Source organism: Lycorma delicatula, chromosome 4 (genome assembly GCF_047948215.1).
Source record: "Lycorma delicatula isolate Av1 chromosome 4, ASM4794821v1, whole genome shotgun sequence".
Lineage (NCBI taxonomy): Eukaryota > Metazoa > Arthropoda > Insecta > Hemiptera > Fulgoridae > Lycorma > Lycorma delicatula.
Window position 1 is genome coordinate 34295154 of NC_134458.1, and position 26545 is coordinate 34321698.

Here is a 26545-nt window from a genome sequence, read left to right on the forward strand (position 1 = left end):
ATTAAAATCGCTAAAAAAAATTAATTTAAGAAAAAATGAAAATAGTTTAAACTGAAATAGACACAGCATACAACTTTTAAATAAAAGAGATGACCAATTAATAGCAGTAGAACAATTTTGTGTAATCTTCATTTGGAAGAAACATTAAATAAAAGTTAACAGGTTAAAGGTCACAAGGCAATTGAACTGATAATTCAATCAAAATCATAAAATTTTAAAATCACATTATAAAAGTCATCTTTAATTTAATTACTATTATTCAAAATTGCTTTACCGAATGAATAAACAAATAATTCTATTAAATTAATATCATATACTGATACTAAGTTATCACTTACCTACAACATCAAGTTGTAGGTATTTGCAGGTAGTATTTAGTCTGTCTTCCTTACTTTATCAAGAATTAGAAGCTTCTTTGACTTATCGATGCTAGCAAAACCTCCTGTGTAACGCCAGAGGTGCAGAGACTGGTCCAAATCTCCAACATGTACATTCCATGAAGCAACCAAGTCACAGTTTGTATCTTTATTATGATGCTGCATCAAGTTTACCAACTCCTCACTGAAAAATCAAACATGAAAATTTACCTGACTGTACCTGTGACTAAGTATGAAAATTAACTCTATCTAATATTTTGATATAATAACACATATGGAAAAAAATGAGTTAAAAGTAGTTGTAAAGTTCATAAGTTTAATTTACATTCAATAACAATTTTATCAATGTAATAAACAGAAAACCAGTTTGGTTAAGCCCAACAAGTGGAAATTCAAATGATATTTCAAACAAAAATTTTTTTACTTGAGTGAAATTAGTCATACACAACATTAACAGACAGTAACAAATGAATTAATTTAAAAAGATAAGCATAAAGTAGGACTGTAAATCCATAAGATTGTAATATCTGCTGGCCTGAAATTACGGGTAAACTTTTGAATGGTGTATAAATTATGAATTTTTTTTTTAAATGGGCATAAACAATATATGGGCATAAACAAAACAATAGAAGGAACATGTATATCATACACAGCAAATTTTAAAATGAAAATATAAATATAAAATTAGTCTAAAGACGAAGTAGAACGTTAAAAAGTGTTTTCTACTTCTTCAATAACTTTTTGGTGAGTAATGCATATAAAAAAACTTGCCTACTGGGAAAGAAAAAGTGCTGCATAAAGGCATATTGTTCCTACATGATATCTTACCACATCATTAGTATAGCAGCAGGTGGTAAAATTTGCATCATACTCTCCTTGTATGATATGCAGTACAATAGGCACACCTTACTAAGTAAATATAAGACTTCAATACAATTTTTTTAAGTCACTGTAATGACTTGCACCCATCTGTAGATCATTTCAGTTATTTTAGTAGCTGAAACATAGTAACTAAACAAGTTTTTAATAATAAATAATTATTAATAATTTATAAAAAAAATTATGAATTATTATTGCACGAGATCACATTTCATCCCAAATTATTAAAAATCTTTAGTAAAGGATTTGAGCTATTATTTTATATATGACTTTTATATTGTAGTACAAAGATTATATTCTAAGCCAAAGCATATTCAGTTTGTTTCATTATATATAATGACAACTTTTTTTAGTAAATTAAATGTTTTGAACCAGTCATTCTTACACACCAGTAATTATTATAATTTCATAGCGACTAATTAATTCCCTTACATAATGTTATCTAAGGCTGTGATATGTTTACTATCTAAATAAATTAAGATGCAAATAGTTTATGACCAGTAAGTTTACAAGATTGTTTTACTGACAGTGGATTATCTGCAAGATTAGGTGAAAACATTAAAATTTTAAATGGGCAAACCAGTAAATTAATTTACATATTACTGAATTTATGCAAAACCGCATTATCAAACTCATAAATAAGCTTTTTTTTGTTACTGTTCCCTTAATATTAAGTTTTCCTATTAAACTTATTATCAACAACATATCACAAACGAATTTTCAGATAGACCTAATACTTATTTTACTAGCTGAATGCTACAATTCCTTAAAAATAGTCTGGAATGGTTTACGATATCTTGCAGTACTACACTGCCACATATACTTGACAAGAAGTTATCGATTAAAATGCTGACATGGCACGGTTATGTTTATGATTACTTTTCACTAATCACCACAGTGTTTCAACAATTTCTAGGTAAGCCCCGATTATTGGACCATAAAATGTCTGAACAGGTAAGTATAACGTTTCTAATTTTTACTGAGATTTTAACACACCATTGTAGCTCTAGCATACACTATTATTTTTTATTTTTCACAAAAAGAATTCATCAATTATAACTGTGAGGCCCTGGCCTCTGATATTCATATTTTGTTAATACTTTTATTTGTATACACTTTCCTTAGGTAACTGTTCTGATCTACAGAGGTATTATAATTTATTCCTAGCTCCTGTTCGCATAATCTTATTGATTTTAGTTCAAAATTCCATGAATAAATAACAGTATTTTATCTGAACCTAGTTTGGAATCTTGTAATTATGTATTTAGACATGCTTAAATCATTACTGAACACTTGGTTTTTACAACACCATTGTTCTTGTTCATTAGTGATGTTTAAAACCGTATAATAACCAGTTATATAATTTATTAACTGACAATATGTAACCATATTAGTTGTTATTTTTCATATTTTTTGTCGACAAGTATCTTACTTAAACTATGCTTGATGAAATAGAAAAATTTACTACTTTTAGGCTGGTTCTAGTGGTTGTTGGGAGGATAACAGAAAAGAATCAAACTGAGAATTTAAAAGGGCTCCGCTTCAGCATTAGGCAGTTCTAATCAATATCCAACATAAAAAAACCTGTAACAAACAAGTGTATACTACATCCACATGTGCACACATTTTTAAATTGACAAGTGTAGACTACATAAACGATAAATTAATCTTATACAAAATAAAATATACAAGATTCAATTAAATTCTCTTAAAATAAGAAGAAGTCTAGGTTTCAAAGTAACAAGAAAAGTGTACTGCGTTTTAAAAAAACAAGTGTTTATAATTGAGGAAAGTTAAAAGTAATTACCAGTTATTGCTAAAATGAACTTGCATATATGTTTATAAAACATTCTGCATAATTTTCTTAGCTTTGGCCTTGAGTGATTTTTATTTAAAATACACCATATAAGGCTTTTAAATATTAATGGTTTAATTGTTCAATATTCAGAGTAGATTGTAAAAAAAAAATCAAAATGCTCAGTAAAAAAATTTGTGTTTAATTTGATCTCATTGATCAAATGACGATTTTGCAATATTTAAAAGTATAATTGAGGAAAAAAATTAAAAATTTTAGTAAACATTTCAGGTCCCAGTTAACCTCCTTCACCAAATTATATTTTTAAAGAAAATATACTGTAATAAGAGTACTAATAAAAGGGAGAAAAACTGTCAAAAGATTTGGGTTCCATTAGAAGCCCTGGCTCAATTTTAAATTAAGTTATGTCCCGTGGAATTCACTTTTTAAAAATTCCTATTATCTTCATTAATATTGGATACAGTTGAATTTTCAGTCTTGAAAATAAAAGTTTAAAAACCGTTATTTTAAGTACGGGTCCCATTCAGCCCCATATTTTTTGGGATTAGTAGTTTATTTACTGGAATAATTTTTTACTTAAATAAGCTGGCCCAATTTAATTCAGTTATTCACAAGGTTAAAAAAATAATAGTTTACAAAAAATACAGCTACATTGATGCCCCCTTGTCTGATGGGGTAAAAAAATCATGCCAAAGCTGCAATATATATATATATTTGTGACAAATTTTTACTTTTTTGCTTAACAGGTTTTCAAAATATGAACAGAGAAAACTGTTTAAAAATAATGTTGAATATTCCCCAACCATAAATTCGATTTAATTAAAACTTTGGAATAATGCCACCAATGCCTTATGTTTATAAATTTTATAAACCGTTATCAAAAAATTATGTTGAACCAGTCCAGAGATATTAATAAAAATACAGGTCAACATACACCACAAATTTCTATAACTTTTTTTGTTTTTTGGACTAAGGGGATTTTGAAAAGTTGATGTTTCCAAGAACCCTGACACCCATTATTTTAGACGATCACTACACACTTTTCCTTTATAGCTATGCCGCAGCAGCAGCAATAAAACTATAGTCAGGACAGTAAAAATATACGAGAGGTTATCTCTAAAGTAAAGACCATTTCATTGTAAAAAAATTTATTCCGAGAACTTATTAAATATTTTTTTATTTCTCTTAAACTAGACAAAAACAGTCGGCGGCAACATCGATTTTCCTATTCATTTCATAACATAATAACTCACATGTAATCATAGATACTACAACGTGACAACTTACAGACAACAATGCAGTGTGGACATTACTAGCGTGGCCATGAACGACACAGGTTTGCCAACTTTAAGGAGAGAAATTTCCCAGCAGTCTTTACTTTAGGGATATGCCTCATAGATATAAAAGAATAATATGCATATGTTGCTTGTAAAACATAATATAGAGATGTGAAGATAAACTGATTGTGTACTCGGATGAATGTTTTATCATCACATGCATTGATTAGAACTTTCAGATTTTCTATTTCCTACTGTGGAAGGGTCAAGATGATAATGTACACCAGAAAACTGTTCCCTGAGTTTACATCAAAAGTGACTTGGGACAGGGAAATGTTTCAGACACACATGAATAAATTAAAAATAGATGCATACAATGTATTTCATGATAAAAACTGACACTGACTTAGAGAATACCTTTTTAAATTTTCACATAAATTCTTTATAGTATTGTTTATATCTTCAAATTGTTTTAGTAGTTGTTTCTCATAGTTACAACAGTTAATTTTAGTAAATTTTTCATCAGCCCTTGAATGAAATAGTAAAAAAATAAAATATATTAAAAATAAAAAATTGTTTTATACTTCTAACTCGTACTTTTGCTTTTGACATACTGTTGAGAAACTGGTACCATACAGCACCAGATGAAAATATATAGTTATAAAAAAAATCAGTTTTACTAAAAAATTTTTTTTGTATCTTTAAGAATAAATGTCACTCAAATAATCGGATGGATATGAGAAAGTTGCATGAATGGTATACCAGTGTAAAATTGTTTGACGCTTGGAAAACTTAAACTGTAAGTGAAACATCGATCGTGCATTTCATGATGTAATACAACAGATATATGGTTGATTACCTTAAGAATAAATAAAGATAATAATAGTAATGCTATTATTACTATCATCATTGACCGGCTATATGAAAGTCATTTGAGTGACTATTAACATTTATACCCGACCTACCACTCAAACAATAGCTATTTTAAGTGAAACTATTATAACCAAATCTGCAGAGGTATTTGATTTTATAATTTTATCATAAATCAAATAAATATGAATCATTGGAAAGCATTAATGTTATTGAGTAAACGAATATTTACATTTTATTTAATTAAAAAAAATATTAAGATAAAGTATGTTAATAAAAAACTATCAACAAGTAAATGATAGATTAAAATTTTAAATAAACAGAAACTAAATAAAATGATTCTCTTAATTAGTACGATATAAATTAAATGGCTCTAATTCAATTTTAAGACTTAATTAATAAACAACTCTATAGTATAATACAAGGTATAATAACAATATTATCATTAAACTATATAATTTAAGATTATTTTAAAGGATATTTATCATATACAGGGTTTAAATTAATCTAACAAATTTCAAATACAGTAAAAGATTATATAAATGTAGAATTATTCAAAATACCATTAAAGAAATTTTTAACTGATTTACATTCTATTTGACTGATGACTTTTTCTACATACAATAGCAGCAGTTAAAACAAAATCATTTTTATTGAGACATTATTAAGACAGTCTTGATATAGAGACAAGAAATTTCACTACTCTGAACTCCCCATACTAGAAGGCTGAAGAAATTTACAGAATTCAAAAATATCCAAGAACATCAACTGAAAAGGGCAATTTTTTTACGTTAAAAACTGTAAACAATACATATTCTCAAAGAAAACATTTTTGAAAAATGGGAACATTCTCGTTCTATAACAGTTACGTTTTAAATAACTTTATAAAGTGTATTACAAATTAGAATTCAGATAATCTAATCTAAACATTTTTGATACAAAGTTTTATCAATTTCCACAGATGAGTTACACAACAATAATGCCAAGCTTAAACTTTCATTGAATACCATGAAATAACATTGACTACACCATGAAATTTCTATGCTCAACTCTTCTGAGTTCATCATTTTAATTTATGTAACATTTGAGTCTTCTGTGGATGTAACCAAACCTTTTACACATTACTCTGCAAATAGTAGGTTCAAGAATTCTCAACAATAAATTGAAGTATGCTAATGACATTTCTTTTTATTACAAATAAATGAAACTCAGATTATTCCCAAATTTTCTTCTTATATGTGCAGCTTTAAAGAAATTCTATTGCCACACTCCTTGTTTCTGTAAAACATTTTATCAGCTAAATTAATAGTCTGATCTAAGAAAAGTAACAATTGATTGGTTTGAATTAACTGAACTTATAACATCTGCTCCATTGTCACTGATATTGTCTCTCAAGCCATGAATAATTATGAATCAGTCATACAAAGTTGACAATCATTCATATGAATTCAATTCCATAAGACAAAAACTTTCTAGACGTATCTGGAGAGAGGCTTATATCATATTTAATATATTAAATATAACTTCTAGATAATTTAATCCTTGAACTGGCATTAATAATTCTACAAACCAGCAGAGCATTTTCAACTTTGTCACTCAACAGTAAAAAAATCGATAAATTTTTTTTTTATTTAAGTCTAACAGGCATCAGATTGACATTAAAAACTTAGAAGACACTAATTACAATAATGCAATATTCTAGTGAGCTCGGCAAGAATGGCTGACATTTTCAAGAGCGAATTTTAACTAATGTTGGGTCAGCTATAAATGTTATGGTGCAAATAGATAGAATAATTAAAATACTGCAATGCCTTTTAAATGTACAAATATTGTGTGACTATCTTTTATAAACTTTCAAATAACACCCAAAGTGAATGAGGCTGTGGACAAGAATTTTTTTAAAAACTTGTATAAAAAAGAAATAAAAATAGATCACCAAATTATTCCAAAATCACACCCACCAACATTATTTACAAAAAAACCCTCAATACCACAATCTTTTACATTGAGAAGGTGCATTTTTTTTTCCTAATGTGTATGTTAAAATCTGTTGATAGTGACAATAAGAAACTCCCTCATGGCCCAATGAGATGCGAATGATATGGATGACAGGTAACTGAGGCATAGTTTTAAACAGTCTCAGGCCAGCCATTCCTGAACCATGTGGTTAACTGAACCCCAACCACCAAAGTACACCGGTATTCACTGTCTAATATTCAAATCTGAATGAAAGCAATTAACTGTTACTCAGTAATGATCAACCTGAGACTGTACAAGATTACACTTAATTTACATTCATACATATCATCCTCATTTATTCTCTGAAGTAGTATCTTATGACGGTTCTGGAGACTAAAGATGCTATTAAAAAGTCTTGATTTTCCAAGATGTTGATTAACATTGCTAATCGATCTGCTCTTGCCATGATAAAATAAAGAATCACAACATACTTTACGTGAACAAACACTAACAGTCACCAAGTACAACAATCAACTTGAAATTGACAAGCGAAATAGACAACACATCTGGGTACTTGTATTCATGCAGGACTGCTACTATGCAAGCTTTAAATCTCCCTGTAAAAATTAGTCTCGTTATTTAGACTCTCCTCTTTGTATATAAAAATGTACCTAATATAGAACTATAAACAAACAATACAATATTTTAAATCAAAATGATTAAAATTACAATACAATGCAAGTAGGAAATCCAATTTATTGATGTTGCCAGTTGGAAGAAAAAAATCACAGCAACAAAACTGATTGCCAGTTTAAGGATTAGATTAATTAATAACAAAAAAACAATGCCATTTTAATGTAATATAAATTGTATGAAGCTGCTAACATAACAAAATTAAAAAAATTATATAAATTCTATAAAAGAAAGAAGTTTTAACTAAACAGATATTCCTAGAGAAGATTTAAACAATTTTTACGCATCCACCCTCAACCTTCGCAATATATATATTTCTTTTTCTTCTAAATATCCAGCCATAATAGGGCCTGGTCAATCATACTATGTATAATTCATATTACATAAAACTTTTTCCATTCATATCTAGGTCTTTGGGCCCTTGATATAGCAGAGGCCTAAGTCCAGGAAGCAAAACATCAAGCCATATGATGAGCTGTTGATCTATGTGTAAATACTTAGCATAGTTTCTGTAGAAAGTTGATAGCCTCCTGTGGCATGGAGACAATATCAAAGCCCCTGTGTCAACAAGTAAAATTTGGGGTTATGATAGTAACAGTTATTATTCAAATATGCAAGATTATACTTTCAGACCTGGGTATTCTACTTTGCTTGGGGCTCCCACACACCTTAGCAAGTGATCCCAAGTTGGTCTGGCCCTTTTGCTGGTCAGTCTGTACAGCAGCTTTAATTTATGAGGTGTTATCTGAAGCCAGATCACTACACTAGTGTGGTTAGGTACCCCACACCAAAATCTACGTTGACTCTTGAACCATGTCTGATCCTAGAAAAAATGTTTTTGCAGTCAACAAAGCCCCAATGAATTTGAGAAGGGAATTCATACAACCTATGGCAGGCACTTCGAATTGCAGCTGGTAGTGAACAAAACTTCAAGTTAATGTAAGGATAATTACTGGTGAAGGGTGCAGATGATCACACTAAATAATAGTAAGTAGCAAATAAGCAACCAGCTGTTCAGTTAAAACGTTATCTATAATGAATAAATACCTCCAAAACTTTTAATACTTCATTAAACCTAGAACCGTATCGAGTGATCTCAAAAACACTACGCCAGCTGCTAGATTAGTACTGCCGATCCCACAGACTGTTTTATATGTTTATTTTCAATCTTCACTGCTACCAATTAAATACTGTTATGCAACATCTTAGAGAGAAGATTTAAAATGTTTTTTGGTGAGCTCCACTTTTACTAATACGTGAAACATAACAAGAAAGCAAGTAGTTTATTATTTTCTTTGTATTTTCAAATGAAATTATATTTTATGTCTGGATTTTGGTAATTCCAACTTATTTTAATTAACTAAAACTGAGGTTTGCATAAAGTTTGACTCACTAAATACAACATTACTCACATTTACATGTAGGTCAGTGTTTGCCAACCACATAACTTCTACTTACTAATTTTTAATATATTTATCGGCTGCACTAGGCTGAACATTATGAGTTTGTAATTCATAAATCACTTCCTTATCCGAAAGCATTCTGGAATGTGATTCTTTGGTAGGCTCAATTTTTCGAACCAACAGTTTACTCAACCAACTTTCACTGGCATCATTACTGACACGGGTTGTCGACACCAATCTGAAATTTATTAAGTAAAATTAATATTAGTAAATTAGTAATTATGGAAATCTACAAATTGATAAAGTTTTTCAATATAAACAGGAAACAATTGTCATAATACAATACTTGAAATGCATCTAAACAGGGAATACAATAGAGCAAACTTGAGATGAATAAAAAAAAAGAAAGAAAATACAGTACTAAGTCAGATGATTGCGATCAATTAAATAGTTATATATATATTTTTTACTATTAAATATACAATGAAACCTCTTCTAAATGACCATTCATGGTTTGGTTAAATAATGGTCGCTTTTGGAGGCAAACTTAATTAAACATGTATACTGCTTCTACAGTATACATGTTTAGCAGGGCCGTTCTAGCAAGGTGCTTTTTCCTCCACTTCCAGCTGTACATCTACTACCCTCCGCAAGTGCGTTGCTATAACTACTCGGCTATATGTAATTCATTCTACAATGGATGTTAAAATTCCACGAAAGTGGTCACTTTTTATGAATCTAACCCAAATTAATATGGTAGCAGTCAGATTGGAGGGTTTTGAAAATCTTGCCCGGAAGCCTAAGGAAGTAACTGCAGTTCAGAAACCAGCCCCGGACCCGATGCAACCATGTAGGTATGCTGAGATGCTTAGGAACAGACATGAAACCAGCCAGTCCAAGAAACTTGAGGTTATATTTGTCAGCAGAGTGGAGGGCTTGACTGTGTCCAGCAGTCAGCTGAAGAAAGATCTCCAGGTTGCCCTTTGGGGTGACCGGAAGGGTCTTACAATCAGAAACATCAAAGAGACCAAGGGATTAATTGTAGTAGTGGATGATACAGAGACCATTCAGGTATTTAGAGATTCCACTGCAGTTAAGCAATTGGATGTAAAAATAGACCTGAAGAGAACGCTTAGGACCTGAATTATAGTCTACGACATTAACCGTAGCCTTACCGATGAGGATGTCTTGTCCCTCATTAGGGAGCAGAACACTAATTTGGATGAAGCCACCTTCCAGCGGGACTGCAGGCTGGTCTTTAAAATAGGTAGGCGTGATATTCAGAAATATCACTGAGTCTTTGAAGTGGGTTCTGGTTTCTTTCAAAAATTTACGTCTCAAGCAGACTGTTTATAGGTTACTTTTCTGGCACACTGGAATCACCGATCATGGCAGTGGCTTAATTGATAGTTTCATTGATCAGCATAATTTGAGGTCTTCAATGTTGCAGACCAGTTTGCCACTTGTTGGTATGGTTGACGGACGAAGGGCCTTTTCAGGTACAAATACTAATATCACCATTGGTAGGGACATCCCTGGCAGGATCCTTGACTGGTCTGTGGTTGACGACTGTTCTAACAATCATCGGTTGATACTTTTTGAAATAGCAGATGAGCTGCACGATGGCCATGAGGGACACCTTCCTGTTTACCAGGGGTGCTTCCTGCATAGGAAGGCAGACTAGCCAAAATTCTCCTCTTTGTTGGAGTCCAGATTGGAGATTTTTTCTCGAGACTTTGATGGCCTGCCATTAGACGTCCTGGCAGAAAATTTCACTTCTGCGGTGGTGGCGGCGGCTGTAGCCGCCTTTCCTAGAGGCACTGGCCGGGAACGTATATCTGGTTGGTGGTCTCGGAATCTGACAAAAATGAAGCAGTCTGTGAATCGACTCAAAAGGGCTGCGCAATGAGAGGGTGATCCCGATCGGCGTGCGGCCCTAACTGCGGATTACCGCAGGAGGGCTAGGTACTTTTATAACATTAGGTCCTCCAAGCGTAATTCCTGCTGTTCCTTCGTTCAGGAGCAAGGGAAAAGAGATCCTTGGGGCGTTGCATATAGAGCCCTTGGACATAAGCGCGGGAAGAGATCCTCTTGTCAGCTTTGTCGACCCGCGAGGGTGTGGTAATTGATAAGGACCGTGTACTTAATATTTCGCTGAATGATTTGCTCCCGGATGTCACTATGGTGGGTGAGGTTTCATATCACCGGCGTGTCAGGCGGGAAGAAGCGATTTTTGAGACCGACTTACAATCTTCTGAAATCACCGAGGCGGAGGTACGTCAGGTGATCTGCAGTATGGCACGGCACAAGGGCCCCCGATATGACTGTATCACAGTGGAGTTCCTCGTCCAAGCGCTTCCAGTGGTTATTGGTCCTCTAACTAAAATATTTAATAGGTTGTTCTTCGCCGGCCACTTTCCGGCGTGTTGGAAGCGTGGAGACTCGGTATTGTTGTTCAAAGGTGGCGACAAAGATCCAACTGTTAGTTCTTCTTACCGTCCACTACCGCTTTTGCCTGCGATTGGCAAGATTTTTGAGAAGGTCATATATTTGCGTATTAATGTTAAATTGGTCACTGAACATTTTCTAATGGACAACCAGTATGGTTTCCGACCGGACAAGAGCACTGAGGATGCTATACTAAAGACCATGGATATAGCTTCCACTAGTTCATGAAAATATGTATTAGGGATTTTTCTGAACATATCCGGAACATTTAATAATTTATGGCGGCCATTTGCCCTGTTTCAGATGCAGAAGCATTAGTGTCATTCACGAAATGAATGAGAAGTGCTCTCAAGTTATTTCAGCCATCGGACCGTTTCCCTGCGTGATGGCGGCTCGGACGTTCCTAAGACCTTAACTGAAGGATGCCCTCAAGGCAGTTTTCTGAGTCCCCTTCTTTGGATCACAGAATTCGATTCCATGTTGGGTTTGAGGTTGCCATGTGGTTGAGTCGTCACTTATGCTGACGATGCTGATTTTCAGCCCAGAGAAAATCACAATGATGTTGTTTATGGGCCGATTGGCTGCTTCCCGACGAATCCGCGTTCGGCTTGTTACGGCTCAAAAATACCTGGTTGTTATCCTGTATGAGAATTTTCGGTTCAAGGAACATCTACAGTATGTGGCAAAAAAGACCGCTGATGCTTTTTATGGAATCCGTAGAGTCATTCATCCCGATTGGGGGTTGAATTACCGTACCATGCGTATCCTTTACAAAGGTGTCAGTGAGGCTACTATGCTATATGCTACACCTGTCTGGGCTCACCGTTTGGATTTTAGGTATTACGCGGACATTTTGCTGCGGGCTCAGCGACTCCTCTTGCTGGCTGTTATAGGTGGTTATAGAACAGTCTCGCGAGAGACAGTCTGTGATATAGCCGGAGTCAAACCAATAGATATTTTGACTAATGAGCGTAAGGAACGCTACATTTTCAAGGTAAATAACCTATTGACGTCAGAACGAAAACAGGAGATTGAAGACCGGGACCCAGCGTCTTGGCAGGTCAAGTGGGACGAATCCCCCACAGGTCGCTACACGCATGGTATATTTCCTATAGTGTCTGATTTAGATGCGATTGGATGGGTCTCCCCCAATCGGTATATCCCTTTCGGACCCTACTCTCACTTTTTTGAGGGTTCGGTTTTCAAGCTGCAATTATTTACAGAATGTATTGGAAGTGACTAGACCTGGATAGCAATATTCTGCTGGTTTTGAACTATAATCTCTGTGATCCTACTGGTGCTGCAATTTGTAGAGACTATTTTGTACTACGTTGAATATTCAGTTAGTGTAACTGTGTGGCTTCCACATCACGAGCAGGTAAATATTTTTATATTATTTTTAATTTAATTGTGACATACCTTTTATGTAATGTAAAATGTTCAGAAATGAATTATCTTCACAATGTTGTATTTAGATCATATGTAGGAAGATATTTAATATTTTTTTTTAGTGGCCAAATCTTTAACCTCACTTTTGTGAGGTCTAGGACTGACTGCTGCTAACATCGTACTGAATATTGTAAACATTGTTGTGACAACTAATTTTATTTTCCTGCAGAAGTTAAATTAGTAGCACTACCGATATTAATTTTATGCTTTTTCATAACATTTTGGTTAATTTTTTTTTTTTTTTAATTTGAGAAAGGAATATATAAAAATAATGTACAAAAAAATGGTTATTATTTCTCATTACAGATATAAATGAGAATGCACTGAATGATGATGCTTTCTTAGCTTTATTAGACGATTCAGATATCGATTGTTTGACCGATGATGATTGTACATTTGTATGCCCTTTCAATGTACCGGCTGATGACGAAGATGAAGAGGATCGGTGCCCATCGCCCCCACAATCGGACAGACCAATAAGTGATCGTATCAAGGACCGTATCCGATGGAGACACCGACGCTGGAAGATACCAGATGTACCAAATAACGACGAAGAAAATGAAGCGTACACAGAACCGGTACTATTCAAATGAACAGAGTGAAAAATGTCAATTTTAAGCCGGAGAAAAGTACGGCGCGTGGAGATCGTGAAGAAATATGTAGACAAGACGACAATGTTTGTATAGTTCGTCGGAAGGATTCCAAAGTTGTCACATTAGCCTCTACATTTCACGGAAAAACACCGGAACATGAAGTTAGGCGATGGGACAAAAAGGAAAAACATTATATCAATTTATCTTGTCCCAATGTTGTAAAAAAATATAACGAGAAAATGGGAGGTGTCGATATTTGCGACCAACAGATTTTTTAAAACAAGTTAATGGACACTAAAAACTGCAATACATTTCATTGATCTAGCAGTAGTAAATAGCTGGATGGAATACAGACAGAATGCAAAAAATAATGGTACTGCAAAAAATGATATACTTGATTTGTTAAATTTCCGTTTAGCTTTAGGTGAAAACCTAGTAGCTGCTACTGACACAATTCCATTTGAGGAACAGGATAATGAAATAGAACCCCCATTTAAAAAAAGAGTACCCACTTCCATGCATTGAAAAAAGATTGAATAGTTTTTCACACTGGCCAAATGCGGACAATCTCACTGCTCCAAGGATGTGACATATGAAAGGTTGTCAGAAACGAACTAAAGTTCGCTGTACAAAGTGTAATGTTTATCTCTGCCTATCTTCAAAAATTGTTTCTTAGCATTTCATAGCAAGTAGTATAATGTATTAAATAGTAGTAGTAAAGAGAATTGGTTGTAAGTAAAATATGAATGTAAGTAACTAGAAAGTATGTAGAAAAAATTGAAAAATAAATATTACGTAATTTGAAAATAGGGGGTTTTTAATTTTATAAGCATCAACTTAATATTATACAAATTAATACAAGTTGTTTTCTATGCAAATGCCAAAGCAGGTAAAAAAATAAAAATAGTAAACATAACAGTAACCGATTGACAAAAAAACCATCTTCAAAAATAAATAAAGTGTATTCCCAGTGGCGTGGAGTCCCAACCCTTACAAAAGTGAGGGTACTAAAAACAATAGAAGTGGTGGGGGAAAAATTCCAAAATAAATTATTATATGTTTTGGGGGTCTATAGTGGGCAGGAAATACAAAAAACATTGTTTTCCTTTTGTAATTTTACACTCTGGTCTGAAAGGGATATCAAACAGTTTCTCTCCGGGCATGGTGCCTTACGGGTGAGTTTGGCTAGGTTTCGTCTGGTCGAGTCAATGCCCAGATTGTGGGGCTGATGATACAGTGAACCACATTCTCCATGTCTGTCCCCGATATGAGGTCGAACGTTCACGAGCTGTTAGGGAACTTGAGAGAATACATATCTTTCTGGATCTCTGTATTAATTGGATGATCCGTGAGCTATAGTGGCTGGTTTTCTTTGCGGTGTGCAGGTTTGCAGAGGGTTTAATCGAGGTATTTGATCGTGGTAGGATCTCGGGTGGCTAGGGTTCCGGCCTAGGTATTGGACTGGTTGAAGGTAGGCGCATTGGCATCGTGCCACGGTTATATTAGTATTGTTTGTGATTCGATTTGGGGCTTTCGCTGGTGGGGGTGGCCACGCTGCCGGGGTATGGTAGCCCGTGTGACCGCGGGTGTGGCTTCGTTCCGCCGGTGGCGGTCCTGATTGTGATTTGCTAATGCCATTCGAGACTCCATGATGTTACCGGGTGGGGGTGCGGAGTTTGCCCCGGCTCCTTCACGGACCGGAATGGAGTTACGTTCCCCTTGTTAGGTGACCTAAATTGGTCGACTATTTGGGTGTAGGTCTGAATTTCTATGTTGCATAAAACATAATTTTGATTGGTATGAGTGTAGCACTGATTTAACTTTCAACTCGTTCGTTTTCTGAGGTATTCACAGTCACGAACGGTGCTGTCAAATTTGGACTAGGTGCGGGGTTCGCGCTTCCGCGGTTTCGGTCAGCTAGTTTGAAAGAATCATGTTAGGTTGGATATGAAGATGTCCGTTTGAAGCGTACGTGAAGGCAAACTTTGATCTGTATTTTACTGATCCAAATGTCTGCTGAGGCATTTACATCGGTAGCATCCCGACCGAGGCCTGGCTGATGACTGTGAGATGTTATCAGTTAGAGGGTCTAAAGACGACCTCCGGTAAAGCCAGTCAGGGCTCGTTGTGCAACCCCGACGACGTGTATGTAGGACACTGTTCTTGCAGAAAATCGCACCGGTATTGCAAAGCAAGTTTACAGTACGGAGCTAGAGGCTGAGTACGAGGAGGACGAAATAGAAGAAGACAGAAGTAATTCCCTGGCCGCCTAAACGTGGGAACTCCCGGCGGAGGCCAACATCCTCGCCGGAGCAGCAGGCATGGCCGGCTCGCCGAAGGAGCCGCTAGTCGCGGACACTACCTTCCCGCTCCAGCTCGCCGGTCTTCAATCCTGGCCAGCGGACTCAGTAGCAGGAGCCGGCTCAGCGTGGGATCGCTCGGGTAAACCGCCTCGGCCGTACCGGCGAAAGACGAACGAGCCGACCCGACACTGCGGGGCTCTGGGGGCCACCACTGCCACGCTGTATTGGGGACCCAACTGCCGCTGAGGGGAAACCCGGTCTGATTTCAATAGACGAGCCGAAAACTCTCCGATTTCGCCGGAGATCAGCTTCCGAACCCAACAGCTCTTCTCAGAGCTAACGTAAAAAACGGCCCTTTTCAGGGCTACCACAAGTTGTGGAAGTTGTTATAAATTACAACGAGCCGTCGAAGCCATTCGACGACAAGTGGCGCCAAGATCGTCTGGACATAGCCACGCCTCTGCTGACCACATGTTAGCCGACAGACCAACACACAAGGCGCCCAACAACATTGACTGCCTGGTTTCCTGCAGCATTTCCGCCGGTGATAACGGCAACCTTCAGCGGCCTCACACATGAGGACCCAGAACTGTTCCTCTCTAGTCTACAAACTCAGTTACAATGGTCTAGAAACTCAGTGCCTGTTGAGCAATGGGCCGAGTACGCCGAAGGACAGCTGAAAGGAGAGGCTCTGTCCTGGGACAAGCAACACAAAGACCTACAATTCGATTGGTCCTAGTTCATCGACCGATTTCGGCATCAATATCACCACCAGCAACTACTGCCAAGCTCTGGTCTCAACTTTACGGACAAACGCAAGGAGCTAATGAATCAAAGGAGCTTTTCCTGTTGCAGAAGAGGAAACTCATTCACCGACTAGTTCCCGGTAGTGAAGTTGTCTTCCTACCAATATTGCTGGAGCACCTCAGACCTCAAATTCGATTTTCGTCGCGAGCGGCAACCATCCATGATATTGACGACTTGCTGCATCGGGCCATCATCATCGAAGCAGACGAACAGGAGATACAAGCTACAATGTTGAAGAGTACTCACGAAATCCGCGTTAGTTTTGGGCGGAGCTCGCTGGATTGAGTAGGTGAGCTTGGCTTTGTCGTGTCATTACTGCCTGGAGCGCCATTTCCGAAAAGTCGCAGCAGGGAAACGAGTAAGGGTCCCGGCTGTGGAGCCCACCGGGGCCCTCATTCAACTAGGCTCAAACATTCCTAGAATCACCGCTGAAGTAGCAGGACGATTCACGAAAGCAGCCATAGATTCTGCAACTAACCTCAGCTTTGGAACCGAAGAGCTTGGCTGTTATCGTGGCAAGCCAATTCCAACACAGATATCAAGATATCGATGGCATTGAATTCTATTTCCTGTCGTACCACGGGAGTTGTGCAAATAGAGCTTCTCTGCGGCGACACGAAAATTCCCACAACGCTTCTGCTAGTCCCGGAGCTTCGAGAAGAAATCATCTTTAGGGCACGACTAGCTGAAGGAGAAACAAGCCGTGTTGAACTACAGTCGTAGCTGCCTCCCACCTAGGCAGGGAAAACCGCAAAACCATTTTTTGGCATGGTCGACCAGAACCTACAGCATCGAAACTGGTCGGCAGTGAAAAGTAGAGCATCCGCTAAGGTAAAGACAAGATTGGAGACGGTGTTGAAGCGGCACCAGGGAGTATTTTCCAGCACTTTTGCAACCAATTAGGTCAGTAGTACATGGATCCGCCTTCGGGAAGGAAGCCGGCCGTTTCGTTTACCGAAGTACCGGTATTTTACAGATGTTTAGATTTTTTCAAAATTCCAGGTACACGTGTTAAACAAAAGTAACAATCAGTTATATGATCCTTTGGTTCACGCCAAACCATAGGTACACCAAATGAAAAAGCCTTCCATGTACCTTTCAGCCATGTTCTCTTAAATATACAGAACAATTAGTGCATTCTATATGAGGAGCCCATGTGTTATCCTAATCACCAACTTTACACTGAAAGTACAAATGATATGATTTTTTAATTAAAGGTGTAATGTTTTTTCTTTTTGATTTTACAGTAAACTCACCACATACATAACAAAAGGCATCCACATCATTTACACAATATCGAGGCATTATGATACTGCACTGTTAACAAACTCACGACAGCAATAAGACTGAGCAAAATTAATTCATTCCTAAATCCAGTGCTTAATACAAACAACACAGCTGTTTTCAGCTACATGTTTTGCTGTTGCACAGACATTATTAATCTTGTCCATGAAAGCTCACTCTTCAGTATTAGATATGATGTCATAATATGTGACTATGATTTGATTTAATTCTTTGTCTAGTATTTTTTATTTATAGCTTACCAATTACGTTAACCTTTTGTTAACATAATTTTAAACAATAAAAAATGAGCTAACAAAATACAATATAAAGCTTAAAATGCTAACTATACATTGAAAAATGAAAAAAATCCTTTAATTAAAATTTAAAATTCTTTAAGAAATGGTGGTGATAGAAATATTCTGAGTTCACATTCATTTACAGCATCAAAAAACAGATTAAAATAATGTATCACCTGTTAGGAAACAAAAATGATGTTTATCAGTGTAATCAGTACCGAGTACTACAATTACTTAAGAGAAAATTTAATGTTGAGATGTGTGGTAAAATAATAATCGTATTTATTGGTTCCTTTGGTGGATTTGTAAATATTTTAATGTGATTAGGTGACATTCATGTCTTTTGTATGCTAGGTGTAAAATCTTCATTTGTGCTTAATATTTTGCACATTTTTTTTGTGATAATTTGCAGAGGTTATTCTGACATGTTAGTGCTTATACATATTATAAGTGCTGTTTGTATTGACGAATGAATGTGAGTTTGTCTGATGGAGTATTTAGTGCAGTCACTGCCATTAAATTCTGATATTTCTTTGTTGTGTTCTTCATTATTTATTTATGAGATCATATAAGCACATTGTATAAGATGACTATTTACACTCTGGATGTTTACAGTATATTTTTAAAAAAATTTTAACTTAGAAAGTAAGTTGCTGTTGACTTCTTGTATTTCACTTTTCATTTTTGCGATCTGTATATTTAACTTTTATCCTTTCTTGAACATAGAAAATTAACTTTTAACTTTTTCATTTTTGCTTGGGATTGCATAATATAATAAAAATAAATAGAACTGTCCTTTATTGAACACAAATAACATAAAACAGATCTGAATGTAGGATACAATACTCATAGTCATTAGACTATCTAAGAAGTGATAACAATATTATAAAACCTGAAAATAAGAATAACTTACAATCATAAGTATATGAGGTGCGGCTAATAAATAACAAGCCTAATGCTGTAAAATATTTTTAATTTATACATATTCAGTTATTATCCCCTTCAATATACATCCCTCCTCTATCCCTACAACACTCCATGCAAATTTTCCATTGTTCGAAACAGTGCTGGAAGTCTTCTTCTATGAGCTCTTTCATGATACATTTTCTTTCACAGCTTCTATGGTTAGAAATCTAGTTCCTTTTAATGCAAATATGATCTTGGGGAACAGATGTCACATGGTGCCAGGTCAGGAGAATAAGGTGGATGGTCTAACACTGGGATGTTATACTTGGCTAGAAATGTCTTGACAGACAATGCAGTGTGAGCTGGTGTGTTGTCCTGTCGAAGAACCCATGACTTGTTCTTCCACAATTCAAGGGTCTTTTCTTCTTATTTTTTCAGAGTTGAGCAAGGACCTCAAGGTAGTAATGTTGATAATTAATGTTGATTAATAGTTTGACCTTCAGGAACCCAGTGAAGGTACACAATTCCACAAATATTGAAAAAAAAAAACAATCATCGTTCTGTATTTTGATTTGCTCATTTGAGGTTTTTCAGCTCTCAGTGAAGTTGAGGCCTTCTAATGCATGGATTGACGCTTAGTTTCTGGATCATATGTGAAAAACAAAGTTCATCACATGTTATCACTCTTTCCAAGAAGTGTCAGAACAAACATTTTCATGAGCTTCTTTTTTTTCGATTGTGAGAATTTTAGGCACCATTTTCGTATGTTGAAATTGTTATGTAAAATTTGCCTTACGCATTTTTTGTCAATTCCAACAGTTTCAGCAATCACACGAATAATTAACAGACGGTCAGATCTGATCAGATTACCAATTTTTTCAATATTTTTATCCGTTTTTGACATGGAAGAGCAACCCGGGCAAACATCATCTTCAATGTCTTCTCGGCCATCTTGGAAACGCTTAAACCACTCAAAAACCCGCGCACGTGATAAACATTCATTGCCATATACTTTTTTTAATCAATGATAAGTTTCAGTACAGGTTTTTCCAAGTTTCATATGAAATTTCACAATTCTTTGCTCTAATAAAACAATAACCATTTTTTTTTGGCAAAAAAAAAAAAACACCGATGTTATCCAAATGAAGGCCACAGCCAGACTAATGTCTACAGAAACTGGAGTGGTAACAATCGAAGACGTTTCACAGCTGTCAGTCATACAAATTTGGCACATGTGCAGTTCTTCTATAGCAGCATTAGTCTCTTTAATAGCCACACCTTGTATGACATAAAAAGAAGGAAATATAAACCTCTACTACAATAACATTAACTAAATTAAAAAATAGATTCTTATCTACACCACCATCGCCCCTGCCACCTCCACTACTGTGTTTATAATGCCAGACTTCGTAGCTGCACAATCTTAGAACAATCCAATAATATTTACAAATATACGCAAAATTATTGCTTCACAATAAAGTATGACATTAACAGATTTGTAATATAACTGTACCCACACTTCCAGTCTTCTTTGCATTACCGACAATAGAACCCCCACAGCAATGACAGTAAAATAAAATAACAATACTTCAATAACTTTTATTTAAATTATAATTAAATTGTACTACATTAGCCAAATTTTTTTTATGTTATGTGTTTAAAACCACTGAAAATCCAAAAGTAATATAAAATGAAAAAAATTCATAAAATGCAAAAATAATATACAATTAACACATACATGCTGACAGTAGTAGTGTGCCTACAATCTAGCTGCACTATTTAGAACCCAAAATTAATTTTTATAAATAAACAAAAAATAAATACAAAGAATAGTTACATAAATAAGAAATAAACCTCTGTTACAACAACGTATAAAATTAATATTTAAAATTTTGAATTAGATTGTACCTAAACTGCCTACAATTGAATTTAATAGTAAAAACTAAAATATTCTTCTATAGATTAATGGTTATGTCTATGAAAACTCAATCTTCATATTTAAAAAATAGTTTTAATGTAAATTTAAAAGCGGTAAACATTTATTTTATATTAAAATTATATGCTCACTTAAGATCAGAAACAAAATGTATACTTAATTAAAAATTACGTAAGTAGTTCAACAAAACATCACAGAAATAATCTAACCAATTCTGAGCCACATTTCACTTAAAAATTAAAACAAAAAATAGTTTTATATGTTACTCTTTTAAAATACTATAACTGTGAAAACAAGTACTAGTTAACATAAATACAACTTATCACTTACAAAGAACTGGAGAACTATTAAAAAATACATAAACATGAAGGGTAGGATAACACAACAAATATTCTTAATCAAAGCAACATCAGCACCCTGTGGTAGTTAACCCCCCCGCCGACCGTTTTGATTTATAATACAGTTATTAACCATAACATGCAAAATTTTACATATAAATGTAAAAAAAATGTTCAAAACACAAAAGGAACAAATACACAACATTTTACAAAAACAACATACTAAACAGTTATTTTACTGGGTTTCCTAACACTCTACACAAACAACATCTGCAACAGAACTGAAAAAGAATTGGATTACAGCCTTAAAAAAGTCTTTGGAAGCATAATTCCAGGTATTTAAAAATTGTCATGAATTTTATTTAACAAGAATGTTATTTAAATAAAATTTTATTAAGTAATTTTGCCATGCTACCAATTTTACGTTTTCTGAATTGTTCATTATTCAAAACAAAAACTTTAACAGAACTAAAAAACTGGAAATTAAACAACAGCCAACACAGGAGATTTCTAACTAAATTGATCTAAAACCCTAACACATAAGGAACACCGATTATTGTTAAACATACAGAACAAACCCACAAGAAATACATTTAAAAAAAAGTAAAATGAGACTAAAGCAGGGCAGATTTTGCACAAAAGACTTAACATATATACCAAATTAGAAATTCAACAATCATTTAGGGGATAATATTTTGTCTAAAAACTAAGCTTAATAAAATTCAGTCACAACAAACACTTAAGTACCCGCCATGTGACTGTCAATTCGGTTCTTTAAAAACGAATAGTTTGTATTTCTGTATAACTTTAGTATTTCTCCGTAAAAATGCAAAACAAAATCATCATTTTTTAACAAAGTGGATGTTAAAAACATAACTACCTTTCGAAAGAATACACTACTAACAATAATCTTCCAGAATCAATTTGAAATGGCAAAAGACTGACATTATTTAAATGGTCAAGGGAAAAAATCCACAATTTAGCAATGAGAATAACATTACAAAAAACAATTGTACCTGTTAAGAGTAATAAAACATCAATCATACCTAATTGCTTGTCGAGAACACTTAAAATATTTCGATGAATATAATGTAAACATCTTCACAAACCTAACAGTCATGTACAACAAATCTCAACTTAGTAACAACGCAATTTGGCCAACATTGCGGAAACTAAACATGGTCTTAACAATGCAATTAATTATTAAAAAAATAATAAAGAAAAATATCCGTTTTTTTTGAAAATGAAACATCAGTTTTTTAGAAATTTAACTTTATCTTTTAAGTATTATTTGTGAAGTTTAAATTTTCAGAACGTATAATCCAAAATGTTCCGAAAAAAATTTCACAGTGAATTAACACAATATAAAAATTTTCCAGTGGATCTCTAGAATGGATATCTTTTATGTTTTGATCGTGCGTATCGTTCTCAGCTGCTGGTCGAATTTTTGTTACGCTTAATTTAAAAGTCATGAGATATTAAAAATACACGTGACTGTTGTAATTTAAATTATTTATAACCATGTGTTAGTAACTCTTTTTTTTAATATTCAAAAATTAATAACGGCTGACTTTCAATATATTTGTAAATTGTGCTTCAAAATATTCATCGTGAAACTAATTGTTCCACTCCTTCCTGTCAAAGAAATTACCGTTGGTGGTGTGAATGAAACCTTAAAATGGTTAGCAAACCCTTTTTGTAGTATATGATCTTATAATTTATTATGTTTGTTCATTTAATGTGTTTTTTTTTTCATATTGTTTAAGTACGTCAAAATTCTGACTGTGTAAGAGTGCATGTTGTGATTATTTTCTATGCGTGTTTTATTTGTAAGAACTGAGTTTATTCTCTGTATCCATGAGTGAAGAGAAATTCAGTATGATTAGTACTTGTGTCTCGTGACAGGACGGTGAGGAGCCATGAACTCGATCGAATGAGCCGATCGCTTGCTCGAGTTCTCCTCACAGTCGAGCCACGCGCGTATTTCAAATTCAACTTCTAATAAAGAAATGACGACTTGAACGTGAATTAAATTGACGGCTTTTTGTTTTTAACATTTAAAACAACAATTTTGACATTTAAAAAATTATCATAATTTTTAGTTATACTTATTTATGAAAAATTATTTACAGTTATTTTTGAATAAAAAATAAATATTTGATTAATTATAAATGTATTATTTCGATTATTTTTATCTTAATAAAATAATAAGAAAAGTAAGATAAAAATAATCGAAATAATACACTTATAATTAATCAATATTTATTTTTTATTCAAAAATAATTGTAAATAATTTGTTCATAATTATTTTTTTCAAAAAGAATTATTTAAAACAAAAACTTCTGCCTAAAATATTAAACTAATAATAAGGGCTTAAAAAAGATAATTAAAAAAATAACAATTTGTAAAAAATATTATGCCAATATAACATTTTGTGAAGAAAAGTGGGACAGGTGATTTAATGATAAGCTACTGTGTGAAATCATACTCTTGTGATGACAAAGTTCACTTCTGAGGTGCTGATATATATAATTTAACAGGACCAATATAACAGACCAGGTTAATGGGTTTCTTCCAGTTATAAAGAAAGAAAGGGAAAGTAAACAAGAATCTAGAAGGAACTAAAAGGGATTATTTTCTTAAAATAACAGGTCCGTTTAACAATCTGTTCTTTGTAATATAGACAATGGAACTACTGAAAGCTCTTGTTTGACCAGAAGGATTACCGGAGTTACCTGAATAAGAACTTAAAGAAAAACCTAAAAGTGCGGACAATGAGAATTATTACGCTTCAACAATTAAAGGGACAAGTTGGGTGCTGGTTCTGTAAGCAGGGAATATAAATACTGCCAGGGACCAGTGGACAGAGTAGTAGTTTTGCAAGGGTGTGTTTGTTGCAGTTGCAATAACAAGCAATAATCAGTAAGCGTGTGGTAACAATGAGTGAAAAGTACGTCATGAGTATTCCAGTGTGGACAGTGAGTGATTGCAAGAAGTTGTTCAGTGAGTTATTGGTAAACAGTAGTAGTGAAAGTGATTTGTTGTAAAAATGAAACATTGCAAAGTGAAACATTATAAAGTGAAAGTGAAAGTAACAGTATAGTATTCATAAAGTGTAGGGTAGTTCTTTTATAAACAATAAAAGTAATAATACTTGCAAAAATTGAACTGTATGAACTTAAAACTTTTCCAGTGTTATCTTGTTATTAATGCAATATTAGTTTCTAACAGTCATTATAACGCTTTTATAATGGGGTATTCCATTTTAATTCCACAAATTTTCAAAACTTTTATTGTATCACTATTTTTAATTTTAAAGATATTTGGTATATGATAACTACCCACCTTGTAGAGACCAAAAAATTTTTTTTATATTTAAAAAAAAATTTTCTGGACTAATATACAATTTTCTAACTGGCCAACAGGTAAAAATAGCTATTTTCATAACTTTTTCCATGAGCTGTAGCATTCTTATTTTACATCATACAGAGGTAAAAAAAGGCTTTTTGGAATAAGTAACGATGGAACTTCTTCTTAGTGTACTCATAATTCATTTTGTTGCATAACCAAACCTTGTAGTATTTATTGAAGTTACGTTTACAGATTGTTGTTTTTTCAAATTTTGGGCCCAAAATAAATAATGAAGGGCTTAGGGTAATAGGCCTGTTTTTTACCTTTTATTTCTTAAGTACAAGTAGTACTTATGAAAAAAATTGGACTGTTATTGAGTGTCCTTCATTAAAAAAAAATGGCCGCCAAATCGTAAGATTTTGAAAATGTCTCATGTTTGGGGCCCAGAAACCACATGTGGGATTGGTGGCAAAACAGAGTTTTGCCACAATGTTTACAACAGTAAGTACATTTAATGTACTTTAAAGCCATATAAAATTTATTTTGTTACTCAAAGGGTAAGGGCTTTTAAAGCCTTAAAAACTGCTAAAATCACTGTTCCTTCTAACTGTGAATAATGTATCCAAAAATACTGTTTGTATTTTTTTCAGATTATAAATATTACAACTAAACTCATTAGAATGAATAAATTGACAATTAATAAATAGGCAATTACAAAATGATAAATAGTCAATTACAGAATGATAAATGATAATAATTACAAAATGATAAACATTTCATGTACATTAACAAGTTGTTCAATTCATTTTTACCTTATTTTACTCCTGCTAATGGAAGTTATGAATAAATCTTGCACTTTTTGGTAACAAACTTAACTAACATATAGCTTATTGCTCCTGCCATTTTTTTATTTAGTCCTCATTCATCTTTGGTGCAATGTTGTGTCCTCTTCCAGTAGTTGATAGAAAAGCTCTGAAGGCTTGAGAATCTTTAAAATATTTTCCAGTTGAACCCATATTTGATTATCCTCAATGATTTCTTGAATGAAATACTAGGATCCTGCGGTTGGAAAAAGTGAATTAGATATTCCTCTTCATTTTCATGTATTTTGATTTCAATGACTTCGCCTAACCATCACTTGCCATCGTATTCTCAGCAGACATAATTTTTATATTTTGGTTTTGGTTAACCTATAAAGCAATCAGAAACACTATTGTCCTTGTGTACTGATATTAAAGTAAATGTTTCTGATTCAAAGGTCGCCTGGACTTTCAGAATACATTTCTGACTTGTTAGAACATAGCTGTGAAAGGTTCTTGTTTCTGGGACTGTGCTGATTACTTGATAATTAGAACTGAGGTATTCTTCAGTCTCTTGAACATCTTTATTAGAGCAGAAAATAATTTTATTTTTCTAATATTGTCTTTGCAATAATTATACATTTCAGAAGGTGTAACAATTTTATTGTTGATTGTCCTTTGACAGCTTGCTTCAGTCACAGTTCATTTTACCGTTCCACCAATACCATCACATGGTTATTTTCCACGTTATGAAGCAATA

The 26545-nt window shown here is 33.9% G+C and overlaps 1 protein-coding gene across 4 annotated transcripts in view; it reads right to left on the reverse strand.

Annotated features, from left to right (window-relative positions):
* Nipsnap (protein nipsnap) overlaps positions 1 to 22803 on the reverse strand; it is a 60175-nt gene extending 37372 nt beyond the window's left edge. For all 4 annotated transcript variants that reach the window (XM_075362645.1, XM_075362647.1, XM_075362648.1 and 1 more), the window contains exons 1-3: positions 22681 to 22803; positions 9330 to 9512; positions 393 to 561 (exon numbers count right to left, since the gene is read on the reverse strand). In XM_075362645.1, the coding sequence (XP_075218760.1) occupies positions 393 to 561; positions 9330 to 9512; positions 22681 to 22754 (426 nt within the window). In that variant the 5' untranslated portion in view covers positions 22755 to 22803. The remainder of the gene's footprint in view (positions 1 to 392; positions 562 to 9329; positions 9513 to 22680) is intronic.
* Positions 22804 to 26545: the final 3742 nt, after the last annotated feature.